The 19,775-nt window shown below is 45.2% G+C and overlaps 1 protein-coding gene across 4 annotated transcripts in view; it reads right to left on the bottom strand.

Annotated features, from left to right (window-relative positions):
* Positions 1-10,986, bottom strand: part of Tub (TUB bipartite transcription factor) — an 84,903-nt gene extending 73,917 nt beyond the window's left edge. The window contains exon 1 of one of the 4 annotated variants that reach the window (XM_076940546.1): positions 10,891-10,986. Coding sequence is in view for 1 of the 4 variants with exons in the window: in XM_076940543.1 (XP_076796658.1) it covers positions 10,614-10,774 (161 nt within the window). In the remaining 3 variants the exon portion in view is untranslated. Of the gene's footprint in view, positions 1-10,613; positions 10,775-10,890 lie in introns of those variants that run through there. The other 3 variants (XM_076940542.1, XM_034514418.2, XM_076940543.1) reach the window with 3 other exon arrangements.
* Between the last annotated feature and the right edge of the window lie 8,789 nt (positions 10,987-19,775).

Here is a 19,775-nt window from a genome sequence, read left to right as displayed (position 1 = left end):
TTAGTGTTCAGATTTTCTGATAAAGTGAGCCTTAGTGTGGAGGTGTGACTTCCACGACAAGATTTTAACTACTTCCTCTGGGCATGTAGTTCAGCTTGTAGACAACTTGTCTAGTATGCACAAAGCCCTAGGCTCCAAACCCAACACTGCATAAACCAAATATGATCCCCTGTGACTCCAGCACTTAAAAGGTGGAGACTGACAGATCAGAAGTTCAAGGTCACTGTGGACTACCATAGTCAGTTCAACTGGGATACATGACAGCCTAAAATCAAACCAAACCAAACCAAAACACCAACCAACCAACAATCAAAAAAAAAAAAAAAAAAAAAAAAAAAAAAAAAAAAAAAAAACTACAAATACAGCACCACAATAACTTGACAGAAACCTGCCTACCTAGAGAAGAGAACCAGCAACTCTGAAAACCAAGGCATGAAAGAAAGTCACACCAAAACACACAGTAAGGAGGCCAGGCTTGCTCTCTTGTCTTCTATAAGCTTCGGGTCACTCATGAGCTTCATTTGGCCTAGTCCTACAGAGGACACACATGATCTCTGTCTGCTAATCTATAGCCCACCTGACAAGGTGGACAAACAGTATCTCACTAGAGTCCCACAGTGGCCCATTCATGTTAGTAAAGTCACTACTCCCAGTTTATAGATGGGGAAACTGAGGCTGAAGAGGAAGTACATCCATTAGATACACTGCTAAGTTGCTTTGCGTGTGTGTGTGTGTGTGTGTGTGTGTGTGTGTGTGTGTGTGTGTGGTACATGAGTGTAAGTGCCAGTGGAGACCAGAAGAGGAAGTTGAACCTTCTGGAACTGAAGTTAGAGGTGGTTGTGAGCCGCCTGACATAGGTGCTGAGAACTGAACTCAGGTCCTCTGAAGAGCAGCAAGTACTCTTTACCACTGAGCCATCTCTCCAGCACCCTTGTTTCTTTTTCAAGTACATGTGATTTTTAAGTCAGTAACGTGGAAGGAGTTTCTTTCACTGGGTTGTATTTGTAGTGTAAGAGGCAGCTGCCACAGGAACCAGGTATAATGACTAGATTGAAGCCTAGTGCTCTTTTGTGCCATCTCAGGGATCTAGTCTCTTGGGAGCCCCAGCTACTCCTAGACATGTGACTTGCTATGTTCCTGTTTTCTGATCCTTTATTTAAAATCACACAGAGCTACAATAGTCAAGTCATCGAGGTATGTGCATGAGGACATGCATGTAGGTGGTAATGAATAGAGAGTTCAGAAATTAACTTACCAAAGATAAAAGGAACAACAAAAAATAGATAAATTGAATGTTATCAAAACTCACTTAAACTGCCCTATCAAGGAAGTGGGAAGACAAGCTCCAGAATGGGAAAATATTTGTAAATTACCCTTATGAAAGAGTTCAATGTCCAGAATATGTAAATAGCATCTACAATTGAACAATATTGGAAACTGATCTACCTGAAGATCCAGCTATATCATTCTTGGGCATATACCCAAAAGATGCCCCACCACGCCACAGGGGCACATGCTCCACTATGTTCATCATGGCCTTGTTTGTGATAGCCAGAAGCTGGAAACAACTCAGATATCTCACAACAGAAGAATGGATACAGAAATGTGGTTCATTTACCATTTACACAATTTACACAACCATTCAGTTATTAAGAATGAGGACATCCTGAGTTTTGCAGGCAAATGGATGGAACTAGAAAATATCATCCCGAGTTAGGTAACTCAGACACAAAAGGACATGCATGTTATGTACTCACTAATAAGTGGGTATTAGTAAAAAAAAATGTACAGAATACCCAAGATACAGTCCATAGAACTCAAAAAGGTTATCAAGGGCCCAAGTGAAGATGTCTCAGTCCCACTTGGGAGGGAGAAGAAAGCAATCACAGGAGCGGGGAGGGAGGGAGGGACTTGGGTGGGAAAGGGGACAGGATCAGGTACTATGTGGGAGGAAAGGACTAAAGACCCGAGGGCCAACAGAAAGAATGGAAACAGGCAACCTCAGGAGGTAGGAGGTGGGGGAACCCTCTAGAATATACCAGAGACCTGGGAGGTGAGAGACTCTCAGGACTCAAAGGGAGGGACCTTAGATGAAATGCCTTACATTCATCTAAGGAGAGAGAGGGAACTGGCAGAGTCCACCTCCAGCAGAAAGACAGGGCATCAAGTGAGGGATGGGGTTGTCATCCCACAGTCAAAACTCTGACCCATAATTGTTCCTGTCTGAAAGAACTGCAGGGACAAAAATGGAGAGGAGCCTGAGGTAAAGAAGGTCCAGCGACAGGTCCAAAGTGGGATCCAGCTCAGGGAGAGGCCCCAAGGCCTGACACTATTACTGAGGCTATGCAGTGCTCACAGAAATGGACCTAGCATGCCTGCCCTCCAAAAGGCCCAACAAGCAGCTGAAAGAGTCAGATGCAGATATTTACAACCAACCTATGGACAGAAGCTGCTGACCCTTGTGGCTGAATTAAGGAAAAGCTGGAAGAAGCTGAGGAGGAGGGCGACCCTGTAGCAGGACCAGCAGTCTCAATTAACCTGGACCCCTGGGATCTCTCAGACACTGGGCCACCAACCAGCAGCATACACCAGCTGATATGAGGCCCCCAACACATATACAGCAGAGGACTGCCGGGTCTGGGTTCAGTCAGAAAAGATGCACCTAACCCTCAAGAGACTGGAGGTCCCAGGGAATCAGGAGGTCTAGTGGGGTGGGGGTTGGGAGATGGGGACATCCTCTTAAAGACAGGGGGGAGGAGGATGTATGGGGTGTGGAACAATCAGAGGCTAGACCTGGAGGGGGATAAAATCTAGAGTGTAAAAAAAAAGATTAAATAATTTTTTTAAAGAATGCATAAGAAAAGAGATGTGAATGGTCAAGGAACACATAAAGTGTTGTTACTGAAACCCAATCTCATTTCTCTTTTGGAAACACAAATTGCAGCCATAATTGGATAGCATTTTGAGCAGACTTCCCAGTCTGGTGGTAATAATGCAGAAGTGAACAGGAATCTGTGAAAACGTGGAGAAGTGGGAACACTTTATATGCTGCTGGTGGAAGTAGAAAATAGTACAGCTTCAGTAGAAGACGGCTCTGGTTCTTTAAAAAAGCTAAGAATTAACAAATACCAAGCATATTCTAAATAACAGACTTGGACATGTGCAGAACAATGTTCACACCTGTGTTTCACAGCAGTCAAAAGACCAGAACAACCCAAGCCCCAGAGACAGACAAATGGATAACCAAAATGTGTACGTGTGTGTGTACAAATATATATATATTTTTATATATATATATATTTGTACACACACACACACACACACACACAACCATATATTGTTGTCAAAAATAGGAATGAAGTTATCATACTTGGAACAACACAGATGACCCTCACAAACACTACATTAAGGGAAAAAAAGCCAGGCACGAGGGAAAGTACCATGTTATTCAATTTTATGGAATGTTTAGTATTCATAGAAATACAAAATAGATTAGAGGTACCAAGGACCAGAGGGAAGACTTATTCTGTAATGGACAGAGTTTCTCTTCAGGGTGCTGTGTTTTAGGGACAGTAACAATGATTGCTGATGGATGTAACTGATGGCTGGCTCTGAACTAAAAGAAACCACTGGGGTGGCTCATCTTGTGTTACACGCATCTCACCACTGCTAAAATCCTACAGCTGTGTTTCTAGACAAAGCAACAAAGAACTGGAAACAAGAATCTTAATATATATTAGGTGGTGTGTAGCTGTGCCATGCAGGCATGTGGAGGTCGAAGGACAAGCTTCAGTCTGCTCTCTCCTTCCACCTCGACTTGGGTTTGAGAGACAGGACTCAGGTCATCAGGATTGTGGCACAATCTGTGGGACATCCCAAGAGCTGGGAAGTTGGAGTTCTTAAAAAAGACTATTTATAAAACTGAGTGGAAATATACCACCTTAAGGATAAATCTTAACAAAAGTTACGGCCTATACATTGAAAACTACAGAACATGCTCGAGAAGAGATGATAGTCTAAATAAACAGAAACACATACTCTTGGACTACAAAGACTGTGTTAGTTTGTCACCTGTGTCCAATTCGTCCTATAAATCCAACAATCCCAACCCAAATCCAGGCTAGTCTGACTGTTGTTTGCTTGCACTGAACCTTAAAATGCATCAGATTAATATGAAATGAGAAAGGCCCTATCAACCTCAAAATGGCTTCAATAAAGAACCAAGTTAAAGCTTCCTGAACAACCTGACTTAAAAACTAATAAAGTCCTGTCTCGAAAAAACCAAAAACAAACAAACAAACAAAAACTAATAAAGCTACAGAAATCAAGACAGTGTGCTATCAGCAGCAAAAGAATCAGATCAATGGGCCAGACTAGACATAACTTATAATAAGGACACCCAACTTGGTGACTGACTGTCCTCTGATCTCTTGCTCCTCTCCTTCCCCTTTGAGACTAGATCTCACGATGCTGTCTAAGCTGTCCCTGAGTCCCTGGGCTGGAATGACCTCCTTTCTAGGTCTCGGAGCTGCTGGCTGATACCACCATGCTCACCTCGATTTCTCAATACAGGCTCAAAGTAGAATTGGGAAAAGTCTTTTTTAAAGAAGTGGTATGGTGGCTGGAGGGATGGTTCAGTAGCTTAGAGCACAGCCTGCTTTTGCACAGGACCAAGGTTCAATTCCCAACTGTCATATGGCAGCTAACAGTCATCTATAATTCCAGTTCCAGAGAATCTGATACACTTTTCTGCTCTTGGTGGCACCGGGCACATGTGTGGCACGTATACATGTATGCAGGGAAAATACTCATGCACATAAAATAAAAAATAAATTAATTAATTGTTTTTTTTTTTTAAAGAGTGGTACTGGAGCAACTGGATATCTTTAAAACTTTTAAACATTGTTTCTTATTTATATGTATGCATCATGTGTGCATCTGTATATATACCACATGCATACAGGTAACTGAGGAAGCCCACTGAAGGTGTCAGTACTGTAGTTGTAGTTACGGGTCATTGTGACCTGCCTGAAGTGGGTGCTGTGAATCAAACTCAGGTCTTCTGGAAGAGCAGCAGGTGCCTTATCCACTGAGTAATTGCTCCAGCTCCAGCTGCATTTTGTTTGTTTATTTGTTTGTTTTTGTTTCTTAACCTATGTATCTATATAGCCAGGCACAGCAGCATGCACCTGTAATGCCAGCACACAGGAGGGGAGGGCAGGATGACTGCCAAGATTCAAGGCCAGCCTGGTCTACATAGGGAGTACAGCTAGGGCTACACAGAGATAGCCTGTCTCAAACAAACAAAACAGAACAACCCAACAGAAACCATCACTGCACACTCGAAAGTAGGATAGACCTAAATTTAACACAGAGAAGGAGACATTTCTAGGAACGCTTTTATCTCCCTCATTTATTTAAATCATGGGAAACCTTTCACTGTGGTTTTGTTGGCCTTAGGTCCCTGGAGGCCTGCAAGCATCTGAATTGTGGTCCAACAGGGAAGGGATGGTGCAGCCTAGGCTGGGGAATGGGTCTAGCTGCTTTTCACTTTTAGTTAGGCAAAGAGTCCTTAATAGTTAGGGACAATCCCTAAAAGAAAAAAAAAATTGATAATCTCATCACAAGCAAAAGCATATGCTTTAGAGAACACCTCAGAGGGTGGAAAGGAGGCAAGGGCACTGAGAGACACTGGCAGCTATACAGCCCATGAGGGACAGCAATCCAGCAGGCATGGTGCACATGTTCATCAGAGGTGGAGGCAAGAGAATCAGGAGGTGGGGGCCAGCCTCAGCTACATAGATCCTGAGGTTACATGAGATCTTGTCTGAACACACACACATGCACACAGGCACGAATGCACGAACGCATGCACGCACATGCCGGTAAGGTGGCTCAATAGGCAAGGGAATCTGCAATTTGCTGCCATGCCAGACAACCTGAGTTTGATCCTGGGGACCCACGTTGTTGGGCCTAACACAAGGTCTAATCTCCATTTCACCTCCACCCTTCAGTCATGTACACAGGTGGAGGGCGTGAACAGGCCCTAGAGAGATTTACATACCTGAAGGCCAGAGGTGGAGCCGATTAAACATTCCTCCCCAGCCCCTCCCCCCTTCTCCCCTCCCCTTTTAACTCAGGTCGATCCTGGGTTTGAGGGGTATGCATCCAGATCTGTCCACAATTCGCCATGTGAATAAACCAGTTTTGGAAACCCAAGGGCTTCCTCGTGTGTTGGGGCTGCGCCGCTATGAGGAACCGTGAGGAGCCAGGGAGAGACTTTTAGTTAATGAACAGCCGGGCCCAACTTCCAGCTGGAGAAACCCAGAGCGTTCCCAGCCGACTACCCACAGCATGGCAGGAAGAACCGCGGGATCCCCAAGCCTTTTTTTCCCCACACCACGTGGTGGAAGGAAAGAACTTATTCATGCCCGTTGCCCTGACCTCCACATGTGTGACTTACCCACACATATACACACATGACATGGCATAGCCAAAAAGAGCAAAAGGACTCATAAATTCTAACAAGTGGTGACACTCAGTTTGAAAATAGGGAAAACCCTTAAACAATATACTTCCTCCCAAAGACATACAGATGGTAGATGAGCACATGAAAATTGTCTTAATATCATTAGTTACTAGGGAATAGCAACATACCACTACATACCTATTGGAATACTTCGAGTTAACATTGTTCCTGTATTGGCTTATCCCAAGGATGTGGAGGAGGTGAGACTCCCCACCACTGCTCATGAGTGTCCGTGTAACAGTTTACCAACTTTGGAAAAGTTTCTTAAAAAGTGAAATTTACAATAACCATATAATCCAGACATTCCTCTGCTAACTGTTTGCCCATGAAAAATAAAAACACACTCATACGTAGACTTGTGCTTGATAATCACAAAAGCTGTATTTTTAATAGCCCCAAACTAACAGTAACCCAGAAGTCGGCCAGTGAATGACTAGATGAAATGCAGTATGTCCGTATAATGAAAAAATTCTCAGCAGTAAAAAGATATGGTCTACTGACTCTGGCAACCAAGAAGAACACTGAATGGCTCTGTGTGAAAAGAGGCATGTGTGACGTCATACACTGAATGATGCCGTTTATATAAAATTCTAGGACATACATACCATCAAATCAAAACAGTGGTTCTCCGAGGATGACACATGAGATATAGGATTTGGGGAGGAACAGGAAAGAATTGTTACAAAGATGAGCAAGGACACTCTGCCTGCTTACTCAACCACAATCTCATCTTAGACCTTTCAGTGCTGCCCCCTAGGGGACACTCTTCCCCATTCCCTAAAGGATTCATTCTCTCGCTCTTCACCACAGGACCACTGAAGTATCTATCACCTTGGCAGGAAGCTCCCCCCTGGTGGAACATTTCCCTTCTCCACCTGCTTGCACAATCAGCCTCTGTTCTTATTTATTTTTCTTCTCCGCACTTACACAAATTGCGTGGTATTTGTCCACATCTATCTCAGTCCCACTAGTCAGCAAGCACCATGAGACTAGAGCTCTGTCTTGTTGGCTGTGTTATCTCTTTTCTAGGACACTGCCTGGCATTAGTGCTAAAAAAAATTATTTAATGAATGGATCACTTTAAAAGACCGATACTATTATCTTTTTTTGTAAGTGGGGGGTCACACCACCTGTCACTTAACTAGTAATTGGTGGAGCTGGGCTTTTCAGCCATATCATGCTGACTTCAGAAAACCAAAGTTCTATGAAGTGATGTCACTTTGACTCAGAGTCTAAAAGGCTAAACTGGTGAACAGCTTACTGTCAAAGAAGGCATTCAAAGTGACCCGTGAGAACAGAAAACAATTCAATGGCCAGAGTCTAACGCTAGCAACCCTTCTTCAAGATGTCTGTGTTAATCAAATAATCAGACATGAGACATGAGGGAAAGTTCCACCCAAACACAGATGTTTGTCATAGAATTGTTTATAATGGCAAAAATGAAAAGGAAACAACAACAAAACTTCCCCGAATGGAGTGACTTTTGGGATTGGAAATGGCATGAAATCAGAAAGAGACAGAAGTCATGCATGGTGCGATCAGTCTTTCTAAGGAGCCGGAAGAGACAAGGCCATTTGCTTAGCATCTGGGGCTAGGGGTCAGGGCCTCTTAGAAAGGGCGCCCAGTCTGGTCAGGTGACACAGGACAGAAATCATAGCTATTCAGGAGGCTGAGGCAGGAGAGCTGAAAACTCTGAGGCCTGCACAGTGAACCACACAGTGAGTTCAAGGCAGCCTTGTGAGACCCTGACTCAGAGGAAACTTACAAGGAGGCCTGGAGGTAATCATACCCCAGTGGTACAGCACTTGCCTGGCACACATAGGGCCTGGGTTCAATCCCCAGTTACTGCAGTATCACAAACAAATGAGTGGGGAGGTCTTGGGTGTGATGAAGGCGTGAAGAGCTGTGACGGCCAAGGAAGTGAAGCTAACCACGGAGAAGTAAAAGAGATCCACAGACAATGTAGGTGTCCCACCTGAGAACCCTTTGTCACAATGTGAACCAGCCCAAGAAAACACGTGGAGAGAGAGACACGGCTGTTCAGGCTTTCCCAGCCTTGACACCAGTTGAGTAGCCTGGAAAAGCTGAGCCCAAGCCAAAGCACAAGCACTGTCCACTAAGTACTTTACTCATGGAGGTCAGGGTAAGACGATGAGTTACAGAACTCACACTTCCCCTTTCTGAGGGTCACATGTAGCACAGACTAGCTCACAACTTGTTCTGTATGATTGTGAACCATTGATCATCCTGCCTCTACCTCCTGAGTGCTGGGACTACATGAACGTGCTACCATGCTTGTTTTATGTAGAGCTGGAGATTAAACCAGGACCTCCTGCATAAAATATTCTAACAACTGAGCTACATCCCAGCCCAGAGTTTAATTTTTAATATCTGCATGTTTTGCACACATGTTGTTTAATATTTTAACAGCTTCCTGAGGTTGTGTGATTTTTTTTTTTTTTGCATTTAATATTTATGTTTTGAAAGCCAAACAGAAGTGGTTGCTATAGACCAGTGGCTCCAGAGAACAGCCCAACTAGCGGTTTCACACCTGGGAACTTTTATACAAACAATGTCCAGCGTCCTAATATCCTTATCTAGGTAATTTAGACATGGGCTGGGGATTCTATTTCTTTAACAAAACTCCCAAGATATTGAGGATGTCTGGGTGAAAAGAAAAGATGCTTGGAGACAGGACCCTAGAAATGTTTTCATTTCACGGCCTAAAAAGGAGAATAACAAACCCAGCTACTGAAAAATCAGGGTTCCCAAGGACAGTTACATGCTAACTAATAAAAGAACAACCTCGGTGACTACTCTGTCCCAGGGAAGTTCTTTGAAGTTAGCCAGCTGGAATCATGATTTGAATCCTGGTTGTCTATCTCCAGAGTCTCTGATTTGTTTGTACAGGAGCAAAACCCGGCCTTTAGTTACTACCAAAGATTAGCATAGCTTTAAACTCTTCTCTTTTCATTAGGCATTTGTCTTACACTGCTACCTGTCTCTACCCAACTGTAGACAGTGGAGCCATTTGGGGGACGGTTCTATGTCTTTTATGTCCTTATCCCCAAGGCACTAGTTTTCTCTAGACAGAACACTGCTGTTCAGAAGAGCAATTTCACTGGAGCTGAGAGGTGGGAGCCAGGAGGTTGCTAGGGCTGTGATGAGGACAGGGAATTAAAAGTGTCCTTGTCCCAGAGGAGGCCTAGGATGCAAAGAAAGGGATGCATCAGGTGTAAACCACCAAGAGAGAAAGTGGACAAACCTGTAGGTCTGCCGGCTAAGAGGAGACAAATGGGATTAGCCAGGGGAGACCCTGGGAGAGTGAGGAGAGTTCCTCAGGGAATTAGCCTTGGGAAGGAGAGACACCTGTTCCTCTGAATCTTGGAAAAACAAGCCCTGTCAGAGACGCAGCAAGGGTTTCTCAGAGGGAAGCAACGCTGGCAGAAGGAAGAGAAGCAACGCAGGCAGAAAGAAGAGCAAAGGGGCGGGGAGATCAATTGATGAAGTTTCTTTCAGCCTTCATTGCTGAAAGCCAGGGATCTGAAAATTCACTCCGGGATTCTGGAGATTTACACAGGGTTGAGAACTAAAAAACCGAAAACAACAACAACAAAACTATTATCTACATAGTTTCTTTTTAAAAAGAGGAATGAGGCTCATTTAACACCCAAAAAGGAAAGCAAAATGATAGAACAGATATAGTCTCTGAATAAATCTACTCTGCTTCATCACTAACTCATTTTGCTGTCCTTATTTTTCTCATTTAGCCAGGAAGGATGATTCCTTCTTCCAGGACCAGTGCGTGGGAAGCGCGGCTCCAAGCCGCCCACGCTGGCAGCCGCTTGTCATCACCGAGGGGTTTGCGCGGAGCCTGACACCCCCGCCAGAGCCCAGAGCCGCTCCTGAGCCCCAACACCCAGCTCCGGGCTACGATCCCGCCAGCCGAGCGGAGCAGGAACCGACTTCCAGGTGCAAGTCTGCTAGTCCGCTTTGGGACAAATCAGGTCACCCACTGAGGGTCGGCTGGGCACACCGCGGCAGTGCGGAGCCGGCACGGCCTTTCCCGGGTTCTAGCGCCCACCTGCACCGCGAGGTGACAGTCCGAGGATCTCGGTGCCTGCACACCCTCCTCCCATCTCTCTGTCCCGCAGGTGTTAGGATGCTCGCGCCTGAGCTCTGACTCTCGTTATCTGAGGCCATGGGTACCCCGGGTTCCGGATGCCTGCGGATGCGGGAATCCATGCTGGTAGCTCTGGGCGCTCACGCCCGCATTCGCCTCGAGCACGCGCGTCAGCGGCGCCCACGCGGGGCCAACCCGAGGTACTGGGAGAAGCTCATCTTCCCCGCACGCGCCTTACCTATCGTAGCTCCAGCGGCTGTAGGACAGGGTGCGGTGGCTGCTCACGCTCTCCATCGCCGTCCTGGACTGGGCTTGGAGCTCCACGGGCGGCGGCGGCTGCGCGGGGCTCAGTGCTCGCTCACTCGCGGCTGGGGCGCGGGCGGAGGACTGTACCATTCGCCCCCTGGGGGTGACCCCCCTCTGTCTCCGCCAATGGCGAGGGCGCGCGGGCTGCGGGGACCCGGACCCGAGGGGTCCCCTCCCCTGCACGCCTGTCCCGCGGGGGCGCGGCTGCGGCAACTGGACTGCTTATTTATTTATTTCCGATGTGTGCTCCACGTTGCCATGGCAACCGCTCCATCTTTTCCGGAGTCGGTAGAGCACCGCTGGTTTTAAACCTTGCCGCGACAGAGATGGATAAGAGGTTGCGATTTCTGCTTGCTTGGGGAATCCTGGATACACTCTTCCTCTTCAGGTCCCTTCTGCAGAGATGTCTCTGCCTTACCAGAGCAGAAATGGTCTTCTACCCACCCCTCTGTGGTTTTCTTGACTCCTGAGTTCTACTGGTCCCTGTCTTGCAACGTTACACTTCAATCACAATGTCTCTTTCTTTGCTTGCAAGGCATGGAAATCCACTCCTGCTGCCAGCTTCCCTCGCTGTATTTCCCAGGCCCACAATCTAGTTCTGTTGGCCCTCATTGTAATTCTCAGAGCCAGAGAACCAAAAACATCTCTAGGCCATCTCGTCCTGTTTATGTTCTTTTGTGCTTTTTCATCAACACCACACATCCTTTGGAAAAGATCTAGCTGTTTTGTCTTATCCGGACAGCAAGATCAAGGGGAATTTACACAGATCTTCCTTCTCAACAAGGGGAATATCTGAGATTTTTGTAACTGTGCTTCAAAACTGTCAGGTCCCTTCTTCCACAGAAAGCTGACACACTGATAAAAGTCAAGGATCCTTTCTTTCGGGCCTTGCTAGGCAATTCCACCGGCCTGATGAGAACTCAGTGCTGATGTCTAGGGTACAGTTACCTAGAGCTTTCAGCTCTGAATCAGGGCACTTGGCTTTGAACTTGTTTCCAAGATCTACCTGACTTGCAGCCAGGGAAGAATAAGTAGATAAGAATAATAATAAGAATAAGTAGGCCACCAAGATAGTGGTGCAACAGGGGTGATAGGACCTGTCCGTCTTTCAGGCTATGCCTTCCCTTCCCCCACCCCGGGCTGCTGGCTGTGGGGGTTTACAGGTATAATCTTCTTGCAGAGGTCATAAAGGCCTAAGAAGGACTTTTCAGGGCAGCTGTTGTAGGAAGTCTGAGCTAACTTCCCATCCAGGTCAGGGCCGGGAGGGGCCCACACTCTTTCTCTGCAGGCAGACTGATGGAAGGCAGCCTTTGAGTGAGCCCTGTTAATGCTTGGAGACTTAACCCTGTGCCTCTCAGGAGTGGCAGCCAGCAGTGCACCTGTTGCATTCAGCCTGCACGTGGTTTTCCTGAACAACATTTTCACATTGAATAAATAGACAGCACTTAAATATCTGGATAGGGCTGGGGAGATGTTGTCAGTCAAGTGCTTGCAGTGTAAGCGCAGAGACCTGAGTTCAATCCTGAATGTGAGGATGTGACCACTCCAAGGTATGGTTGAGGAGGTTTTTATTATGGATATGAGGGAGAGGAATCCAGTCAGAGTCCAGACTGAACTGGACCACAACAGGATAAAGAGTGAGAGAGGAAGAGACAAGAGAGCGTCAAGAGACAGGACCACGAGCCAAGTGGAGGACCAAAAGAACAAAGAGGACGAGAGGGGGCAGATGGGACAGGAGAGGAGAGAGCATAAGAATGTGTGGAAGACCGGAAGCTGGGGGAAGGGAACCCACTGAGCTGAAGAGATGGATTTAGGGTAGGGGGTGGGGTGAGGAGAGCTGAGCAGAGCCACAGCACTCTGTGAGTCTAGTGTATGCTTTGGTGTGTTAATAAGCACCACAGCCAGCCACTTGTCCTAAGGTTTCTTCGATTTCTTTGAGACCTAACAGATTCCCCCCCTCCCCCCCCCCACATGCATGCATGCTTGCTGGCCTAGTGGCCTCGCTTATAATTCCTATAATTCCAGCTCCAGGAAGGAAGAGGCTTGTGGATCCCTGGGAAGTAGTGTATTTGGCCAGTTTTATGCCAGTGAGAGACATTGTCTCAAAATCCAAGGTGGATTGGCTCAGGAGGAAGCACACTCAAGGTTGATCTCTGACCTCCACATGCATGCACACATACATATGCATGAACACAAACATAATACAACTAGGAAATATGACATGATTTATCTTTCTTTTGTCTCTTGAATACTAAGAGAATGTGAGAAATCTGGGGCTGAAGAGAGGTGGTTGTTCCTCACACCAGGATCAGAGAGCACACCACTCTCCTATAGACCTCAGGCCACACTCAACCAGGTTCTCCCTACCAACTTAACTGGTCCCTGTTGCTTTTGAAGTTGTCACCTCTGTTCAATTAAGTCATGCCTGCATTTCCAAGCTGACTACCAGAGTTGCCAGAACCAAGGTTTACCAAGGCTAGACACTTAGCATGTGCTGTATATATCAAGCAGACATGTCCCCTGCAGAGCTTACAGAGATTTGAAGATTGAATCCTATACAGGATCCCCTTTTGAACTACCTCTTGATGGTGAGACTCTTGATATGCTCATGACCTCAGAAACAGTGTATTCTAAGGTTCTAAAGTGAATTAATTACACTATGTGAGGTCTTACTTCATTATTTGGGCAGAAGTGAGTTCGTCTGGGACTCTGTGAGCTCTACCATATACACTGCAAGGCCTTTGCCCTTATGTTGTAAGACAAGCCCCAAATAAGTCCTTTTTTTTTTTTTTTTTTTTTTTTTACAAATAGCATGATGGGATAGTATCAAGGCTGTGAACGGATTTCCCTCTGAAAACCAGATTGGATCAGAAACAGACACAGAGGCTTCCTGAGACTGTCACTGGTCCTTTAACCAGCCTTAGTAAGATCACTGGGTTACTTTTCCAGGAAACCAACTAGCGGGCTCTAGGGGACTATAGGCAGGTGTATTGAGCTCCCAGACCTGCCACTCCAATAAACAGAACCAAGCTCAAGGCCAGATGTTCTGACCCAGAGCTGAAAGCTGTGGAGGAGGCTATATTCTAGACATCACTAAGGGAGTTCTAGACTAGCCTGATGGAATTGCCTAGCAAGGCCAGAGAAAGGATCTTTGACTTTTATCAGGGTCAGCATTCTGCAAGAAGGGAATGTGGCAGTTTTGTAGCATGGTTGTGAGCTTGCTATTTCTCTTGTTGAGAGGAAGTTCTATGTGAACTCCCCTTGAGCCTGTCGGCCACATGAAGGAATGTAAGGCCCTTTGGTATTCCTAGTTTGGTCACTGGAGCCCTGAGCCGCCATATTGGAGGCCCAACCACTGAGACCTCTATGCTTCGAGGATGCCTAGAAATACAAGGATAAGGAGAGGGAATATACACATGTTTCAGTTGACAGTCCCAGCTGAGCCCAGCCTTTAACCCACTACAGCTAGGCACCAGACAAAAGAGTGAAGGCTTTCATGAGATTATATCCCCCAGTCCTTAAAATCATCTCAGCTGCCAGATCTTCCCAGTTGAACACCGAATATCATAGAAAGACCAGTCATCCGTGCTTCAGGGCATCCTGCCTTGCCATGACCCAAAAAATCGTGAGCATTATGAAATGGTGGTTGTTTTCTGCCTCAGACAGCTGGGTTAACCCCTCACCCAGGGGAACTGATGGGCATGCTAGCTACAGCACAGCCTGTAGATGGGCATGCTAGCTACAGCACAGCCTGTAGATGGGCATGCTAGCTACAGCACAGCCTGTAGATGGGCATGCTAGCTACAGCACAGCCTGTAGATGGGCATGCTAGCTACAGCACAGCCTGTAGATGGGCATGCTAGCTACAGCACAGCCTGTATAGAAAAGTTGCCACAAGGAAACAGATTGCTTTGCCTTAATAAGGCATTAGGAAGTCACAAGCTGCTCTCTGGTAGCTAAACGACGAGTGGCAAGGATGAAGCTAGAACTGGAGCAGAGTGAGTGCAGAGGTAAGGAGAAGAGGAGATAAAACAGTAGAAGGCAGTTCTCAGATGGAAAAGTACCTGGTGAGGCTTTTCTAGATACAGATGCCCAAGGACCCTGAAGAATAAAATTGTCTATCATTTTTTTCTTTATTTTTCAAGACAAGGTTTCTCTGTGTTGCTTTGGCTGTCCTGGAACTCACTATGTAGACCAGGCTGGCCTCTAACTCAGAGATCAGCCTGCTTCTGCCTCCGGAATTCTGGGATTAAAGGCACATACCACAACTCCACATCCATCATTATGTTTTAAGTTGGTTCTACTTGTTGTTGCCCTGTCATAGACACTGTCTTCTGTGAATAGTGATGTAGGCATCTCAGAAGGTAGGACAGTGGCTATACACAGATGAGGTGTAGTGGGAAGAAGGTAGCAATCCTAGCAAGCAGTTGGGAGATTGAGAATTAAGTTAGGAGCAGGACTGCAATGGCAAAAGTGCTCAGGAGAAGAGCGCCACTCCTTCGAAGTCCTTGGATGTCTAAGAGCAGGGCTAGACTTCCTTAACTAGGAGGCAGACCAGAGACTCTATTAGGATTTTAGGGGATAGTGTAACTGAGGCCAGAGGTTGAAATAAATTTGGCAGATGATCTAAAACCTATTTAATGTCTAACTTTTTGGGGGTGAGGGTGTTACTGGAAACTGAACCCAGTGTTTTGTGCATATTAGGAACATATTCTATCATTAAACTACATCCCCAGCCCTCTGACTTCTAAATGTAGACTTAAGCAAGTAAATTATCTTTTGTAAGTTCTAAGGTGCCAGCTGCTCCAAGTTGACAGTCTAATAGTGCTCAAGGGATCTATTCTAGATAAGAACAGATAGGCTCTGGAAAGTTATGTCAACCCTCAGGTTTAGAGGCCAGGTCCTACTGTGTGTAGTAGAGAAGTAGTTAAACTTGCAAACAGAGTTCATGATTGAGTCACTGGGCCCCAGAAAGCATAACACTGAGCTATCAAGACACAGGACTACCACCGCCTGCTGTAATTTCAGATATCCAGCCATAAACTTGGTGATGTATGTTTACCAGTTCATCAGCCACAGACCATCAATTCACTTCATGACAAAGGTGATGTCTAAACTATAACTACATTACTCTCAGTTGTAGCTGGTTCTGGAAGTTCTTAGGTGAGTGGGGAGGGACACCTTCTCCGGGTTAGTATACTTGGACATCAACTTTGTAAGTGGGGAAATGATCTAAGAATTCACATGTTGGGCTGGAGAGATGGCTCATGCGGTTAAGAGCATTGGCTGCTCTTCCAGAAGTCCTGAGTTCAGTTCCTAGCAATCACACAACCATCTGTAACGGGAACCGATGCCCTCTTCTGGTATGTCTGAAGACAGCTACAGTGTGCTCACATACAATAAATAATTAAAAAGAGAGAGAGAGAGAGATCCACATGTTAAGTTGGGCAACAGAGAATGGCTGGTTGAATGATTTGCCTGCATACAGCAAGACTAGGTTAAAAAAGTCTGGGGAAAAGGGATGTGGGTGGACTATTGAGACTGGTCCCAGGTGGTATGGGTCTTTGTCATGTTAGTGGCCACAGAAAGCATCTATTGTCAAAAAGATGCTCAGTGACCCATTGTTAGATGCGAGCTTGTGCAGCCTCACAGATCTCCTTGCACACACACGACTTTGCTCAAGGCTCTGTTGCATGTGCTTTTTCAGTGGTCCCAAAGTTTGTTCTCCACCCAGATGAATGTTTATATCCAAACTGATGGTTTATAGTTTCAGTTAACTCTAACCTCAATCTATCTTTATTATTCTCAATAAAGCAATTTTATCAAGATATCAAGACAAAGACCTTAGACCTCCAGTCTCCAGAATGTGACAAAAGCCTCGTACTTACTACCCTAAACTCTAGTGTCATCTAGAAGGGCCAGGTTCCTTAATAAGGGTTCCAAAGCCATGTACTATCTCCACACTTCTCCTTGCTCAGACATTTCTCACTGGTGTAGTCAGGGCTAGGCTAGAGATACCCCTGCACATATCACCCTCAGGATTTTCTACATAGAGGGGTCTTTAGTTGTAATACACATTGTGGTCTGGTTTGAAGCAGAGAGGGTCCTACATTTACTTTGTTTTCAATTCAAGTTTTCAAGTCGCTTATGTGTCTACTTGAAGTGTTCTAGGGGTAAGGGTAGGAGAACATTCTTTAGTGTCCTCATTCTATGGCTCCCAGGTGATTAAAAAAAGCTTGTTCTGAAACCTTGGCCACTCATTTTGCACTGTCTTGGCATTTTTTTTTTTTTTTTTTCCTGGGCAACCTTAGACAAATGCCTGGTCACTGAGAAAGGGTAGCCAGAGACTTCTGAATTATGTAAGCATGCCCTCTAGTGGTCAGGATTGAGAAAGCCCAATAAAACAATGCAGCTGGTCATTCACAGGCTGGACTAAGGTCATGGGGATGGAGAGACCTGGGGACAGATACAACCAGATAGAAAAAAAGATCATTTTGCATTTTGAGACATATGGACCAACATGAATCATACTAATAATCATCAAGGAACATGCAGGTCATGCAGGTATATGTAATTATAAAATTCATAGCCTAGACATCACCATTGCCACTGCTTACCCTCCTGCGAGAGAAAACAGCGGGCCAGAGCGTGCATTACTGAGTGTGGGTCCAATACAAGCGAGCAGCCAAATACACACTCACTCTAGGCATTATCATTCATTGTCATGCACAGCATGGCAGTGGATTACAGACTCTACCTTCTCTCTCTCATGTTATCTTTTAAACCTTCTCTACCAATACACAGCAAACAGCCTCATTCTTAACTACACAGCATTGTATTTTATGAGCATGCCATAAAATCTTTATGCTGATAGTCAGATGTAATTACATATGCACTATTTTGTTAAAATCCAATCAGTCCTTCCACAGGATGTATGCGAGTATGTTCCCACACATACCTATGAATTCCAGAGTTAAGATTTTGTGATTTTGATAAATACAAAATTCAAAATGCTGCAATACAGGTCATCCACCTGCTGGAGATGTATGTTCATCGTGTTTCTCTCTCTGAACCACTGCAAGCCATTCATAGAGAACACATGATAAAATGGCATCTTATGAGATGAGGCATATTTAAATGTTTGTGTGTGTGTGTGTGTGTGTGTGTGTGTGTGTGTGTGTAGACGAGTGAACTGTTTGCATCTCTATACCTAGCAGATAACTGGCCTTCACAAAACAGGTTGTGAGGGCCAGGTGTGGTGGTGCATGCCTTTGATCCCAGCATTTTCCTAACGCTGAGTCAAGGGTGCATGTGCGTGTGTCTGAGTTTGAGGCCAACCCAGTCTATATATGGAGTTCCAAGACAGCCAGAGCAAATAGCAGTATCATTTTGAAAAGCCAAAATCAAACAAACAAAACAAAAAACAAAAAAACCCCAAACCAAACCAAACCAAACCAAACCAAACCAAACCAAACCAAACCACCAAACCAAACCAAACCAAACCAAACCAAACCAAACCAAACCAAACCAAACCAAACCAAACCAAACCAAACCAAACCAAACCAGCTATGGGAATTCTGAGACAAAAACAGTAGTTTTCTGGTAGGAATTTCAAATATTTCACCAGCTTTATACTTGGACTGTTTGTGTATTTTACCGGTCAAAATTTTTACAGGGCTGTAGGATCTCAATCTCTGAAAAGAACAGCTCATGGATTCTCAGTGCTTAGGAAGTTCCTCCTCGTAGATCATTAAGAACCCTCCACTGGAGCACCTTGCTTTTGTGGTTTTGAATCAGTACATCTGCTGTGGTCACAGGTTGGAGACAGGCATAGTACTCTCTGCAGAAATTGTTTTGGAAGACATTTTATTTTTCCATATAAACATTTAGAAAACAGCTTGCCCGTATCAAAGTATCTTTGCATTTGACTAGAATTGTGACCAATACATAATTTACCTCAGGCAATGTTACACTCTTATCTGGAATATGATCTTTAAGTAATGGCTGCCTGTGTTTCTCACTAGCATTCTATTAGCTGTAGGGTTTTGAATAGGATCTGATGCTGTTCAGGCAGGTGTCACGCTTATACACAGATGAGGATAAGCTTCAGTTTCTGATTCTCTGGCTCCCTTCTTCCCTGGTTGGGATCACAGGTGTGCTATCACACCCAATTTTATGGGGTGCTGGGGACTGAATTCGCAGCTCTCAGAGTTCTATGCATCCTAGGCATTCTACAGTCATAACCCCAGACTTCTTGGCATTTTAGTTTTCTTCCATTGTTATCAACTAGACAATATTAAAAAACAAACAAAACCCCTCTTTTCCACATTATTTTCAATGCACCTTTCTCTCATTTAAAAATGTCCAGAATCAAGCTAGGTGGTAATGAAAGATACTACACTAATACCATCAATTCATACTTGTATTCTGCCGCCCACCTAGACTAGTGACTAGACCAGTCACTAACCTGCATTGCTTCTACTTGCTGGCCTCCCTGTACCTCTAAGGTGATCAGCCACTAACTACTGTGACTGTTTTAAGTTCATCATTCTTTGGCTTTTTGGTTTGCTTAGGCACATGCATATCATACACGTGTGTCTATACTAGGACACCTTGCCAGACTGAACAGTCTGGTGAAGCAGCTATTCCTCACCATGAAGGTATTCTGCTCCTGTGGATTCATGGTTCCCAGGACTGAGGTGTGTGCCCATCTTTTTTCCTGCTCTGCCTCACTAGTACATCTTTAGGTCCTTCAGCACTATGCACAAGGCAACTCTCTTGACTGCCACCCCAGTCATGTTATGGAAGAAAAAACTA

Source organism: Arvicanthis niloticus, chromosome 1, assembly GCF_011762505.2.
Source record: "Arvicanthis niloticus isolate mArvNil1 chromosome 1, mArvNil1.pat.X, whole genome shotgun sequence".
Classification (NCBI taxonomy): Eukaryota; Metazoa; Chordata; class Mammalia; order Rodentia; family Muridae; genus Arvicanthis; species Arvicanthis niloticus.
This window is presented reverse-complemented; position numbering and strand designations above follow the sequence as displayed.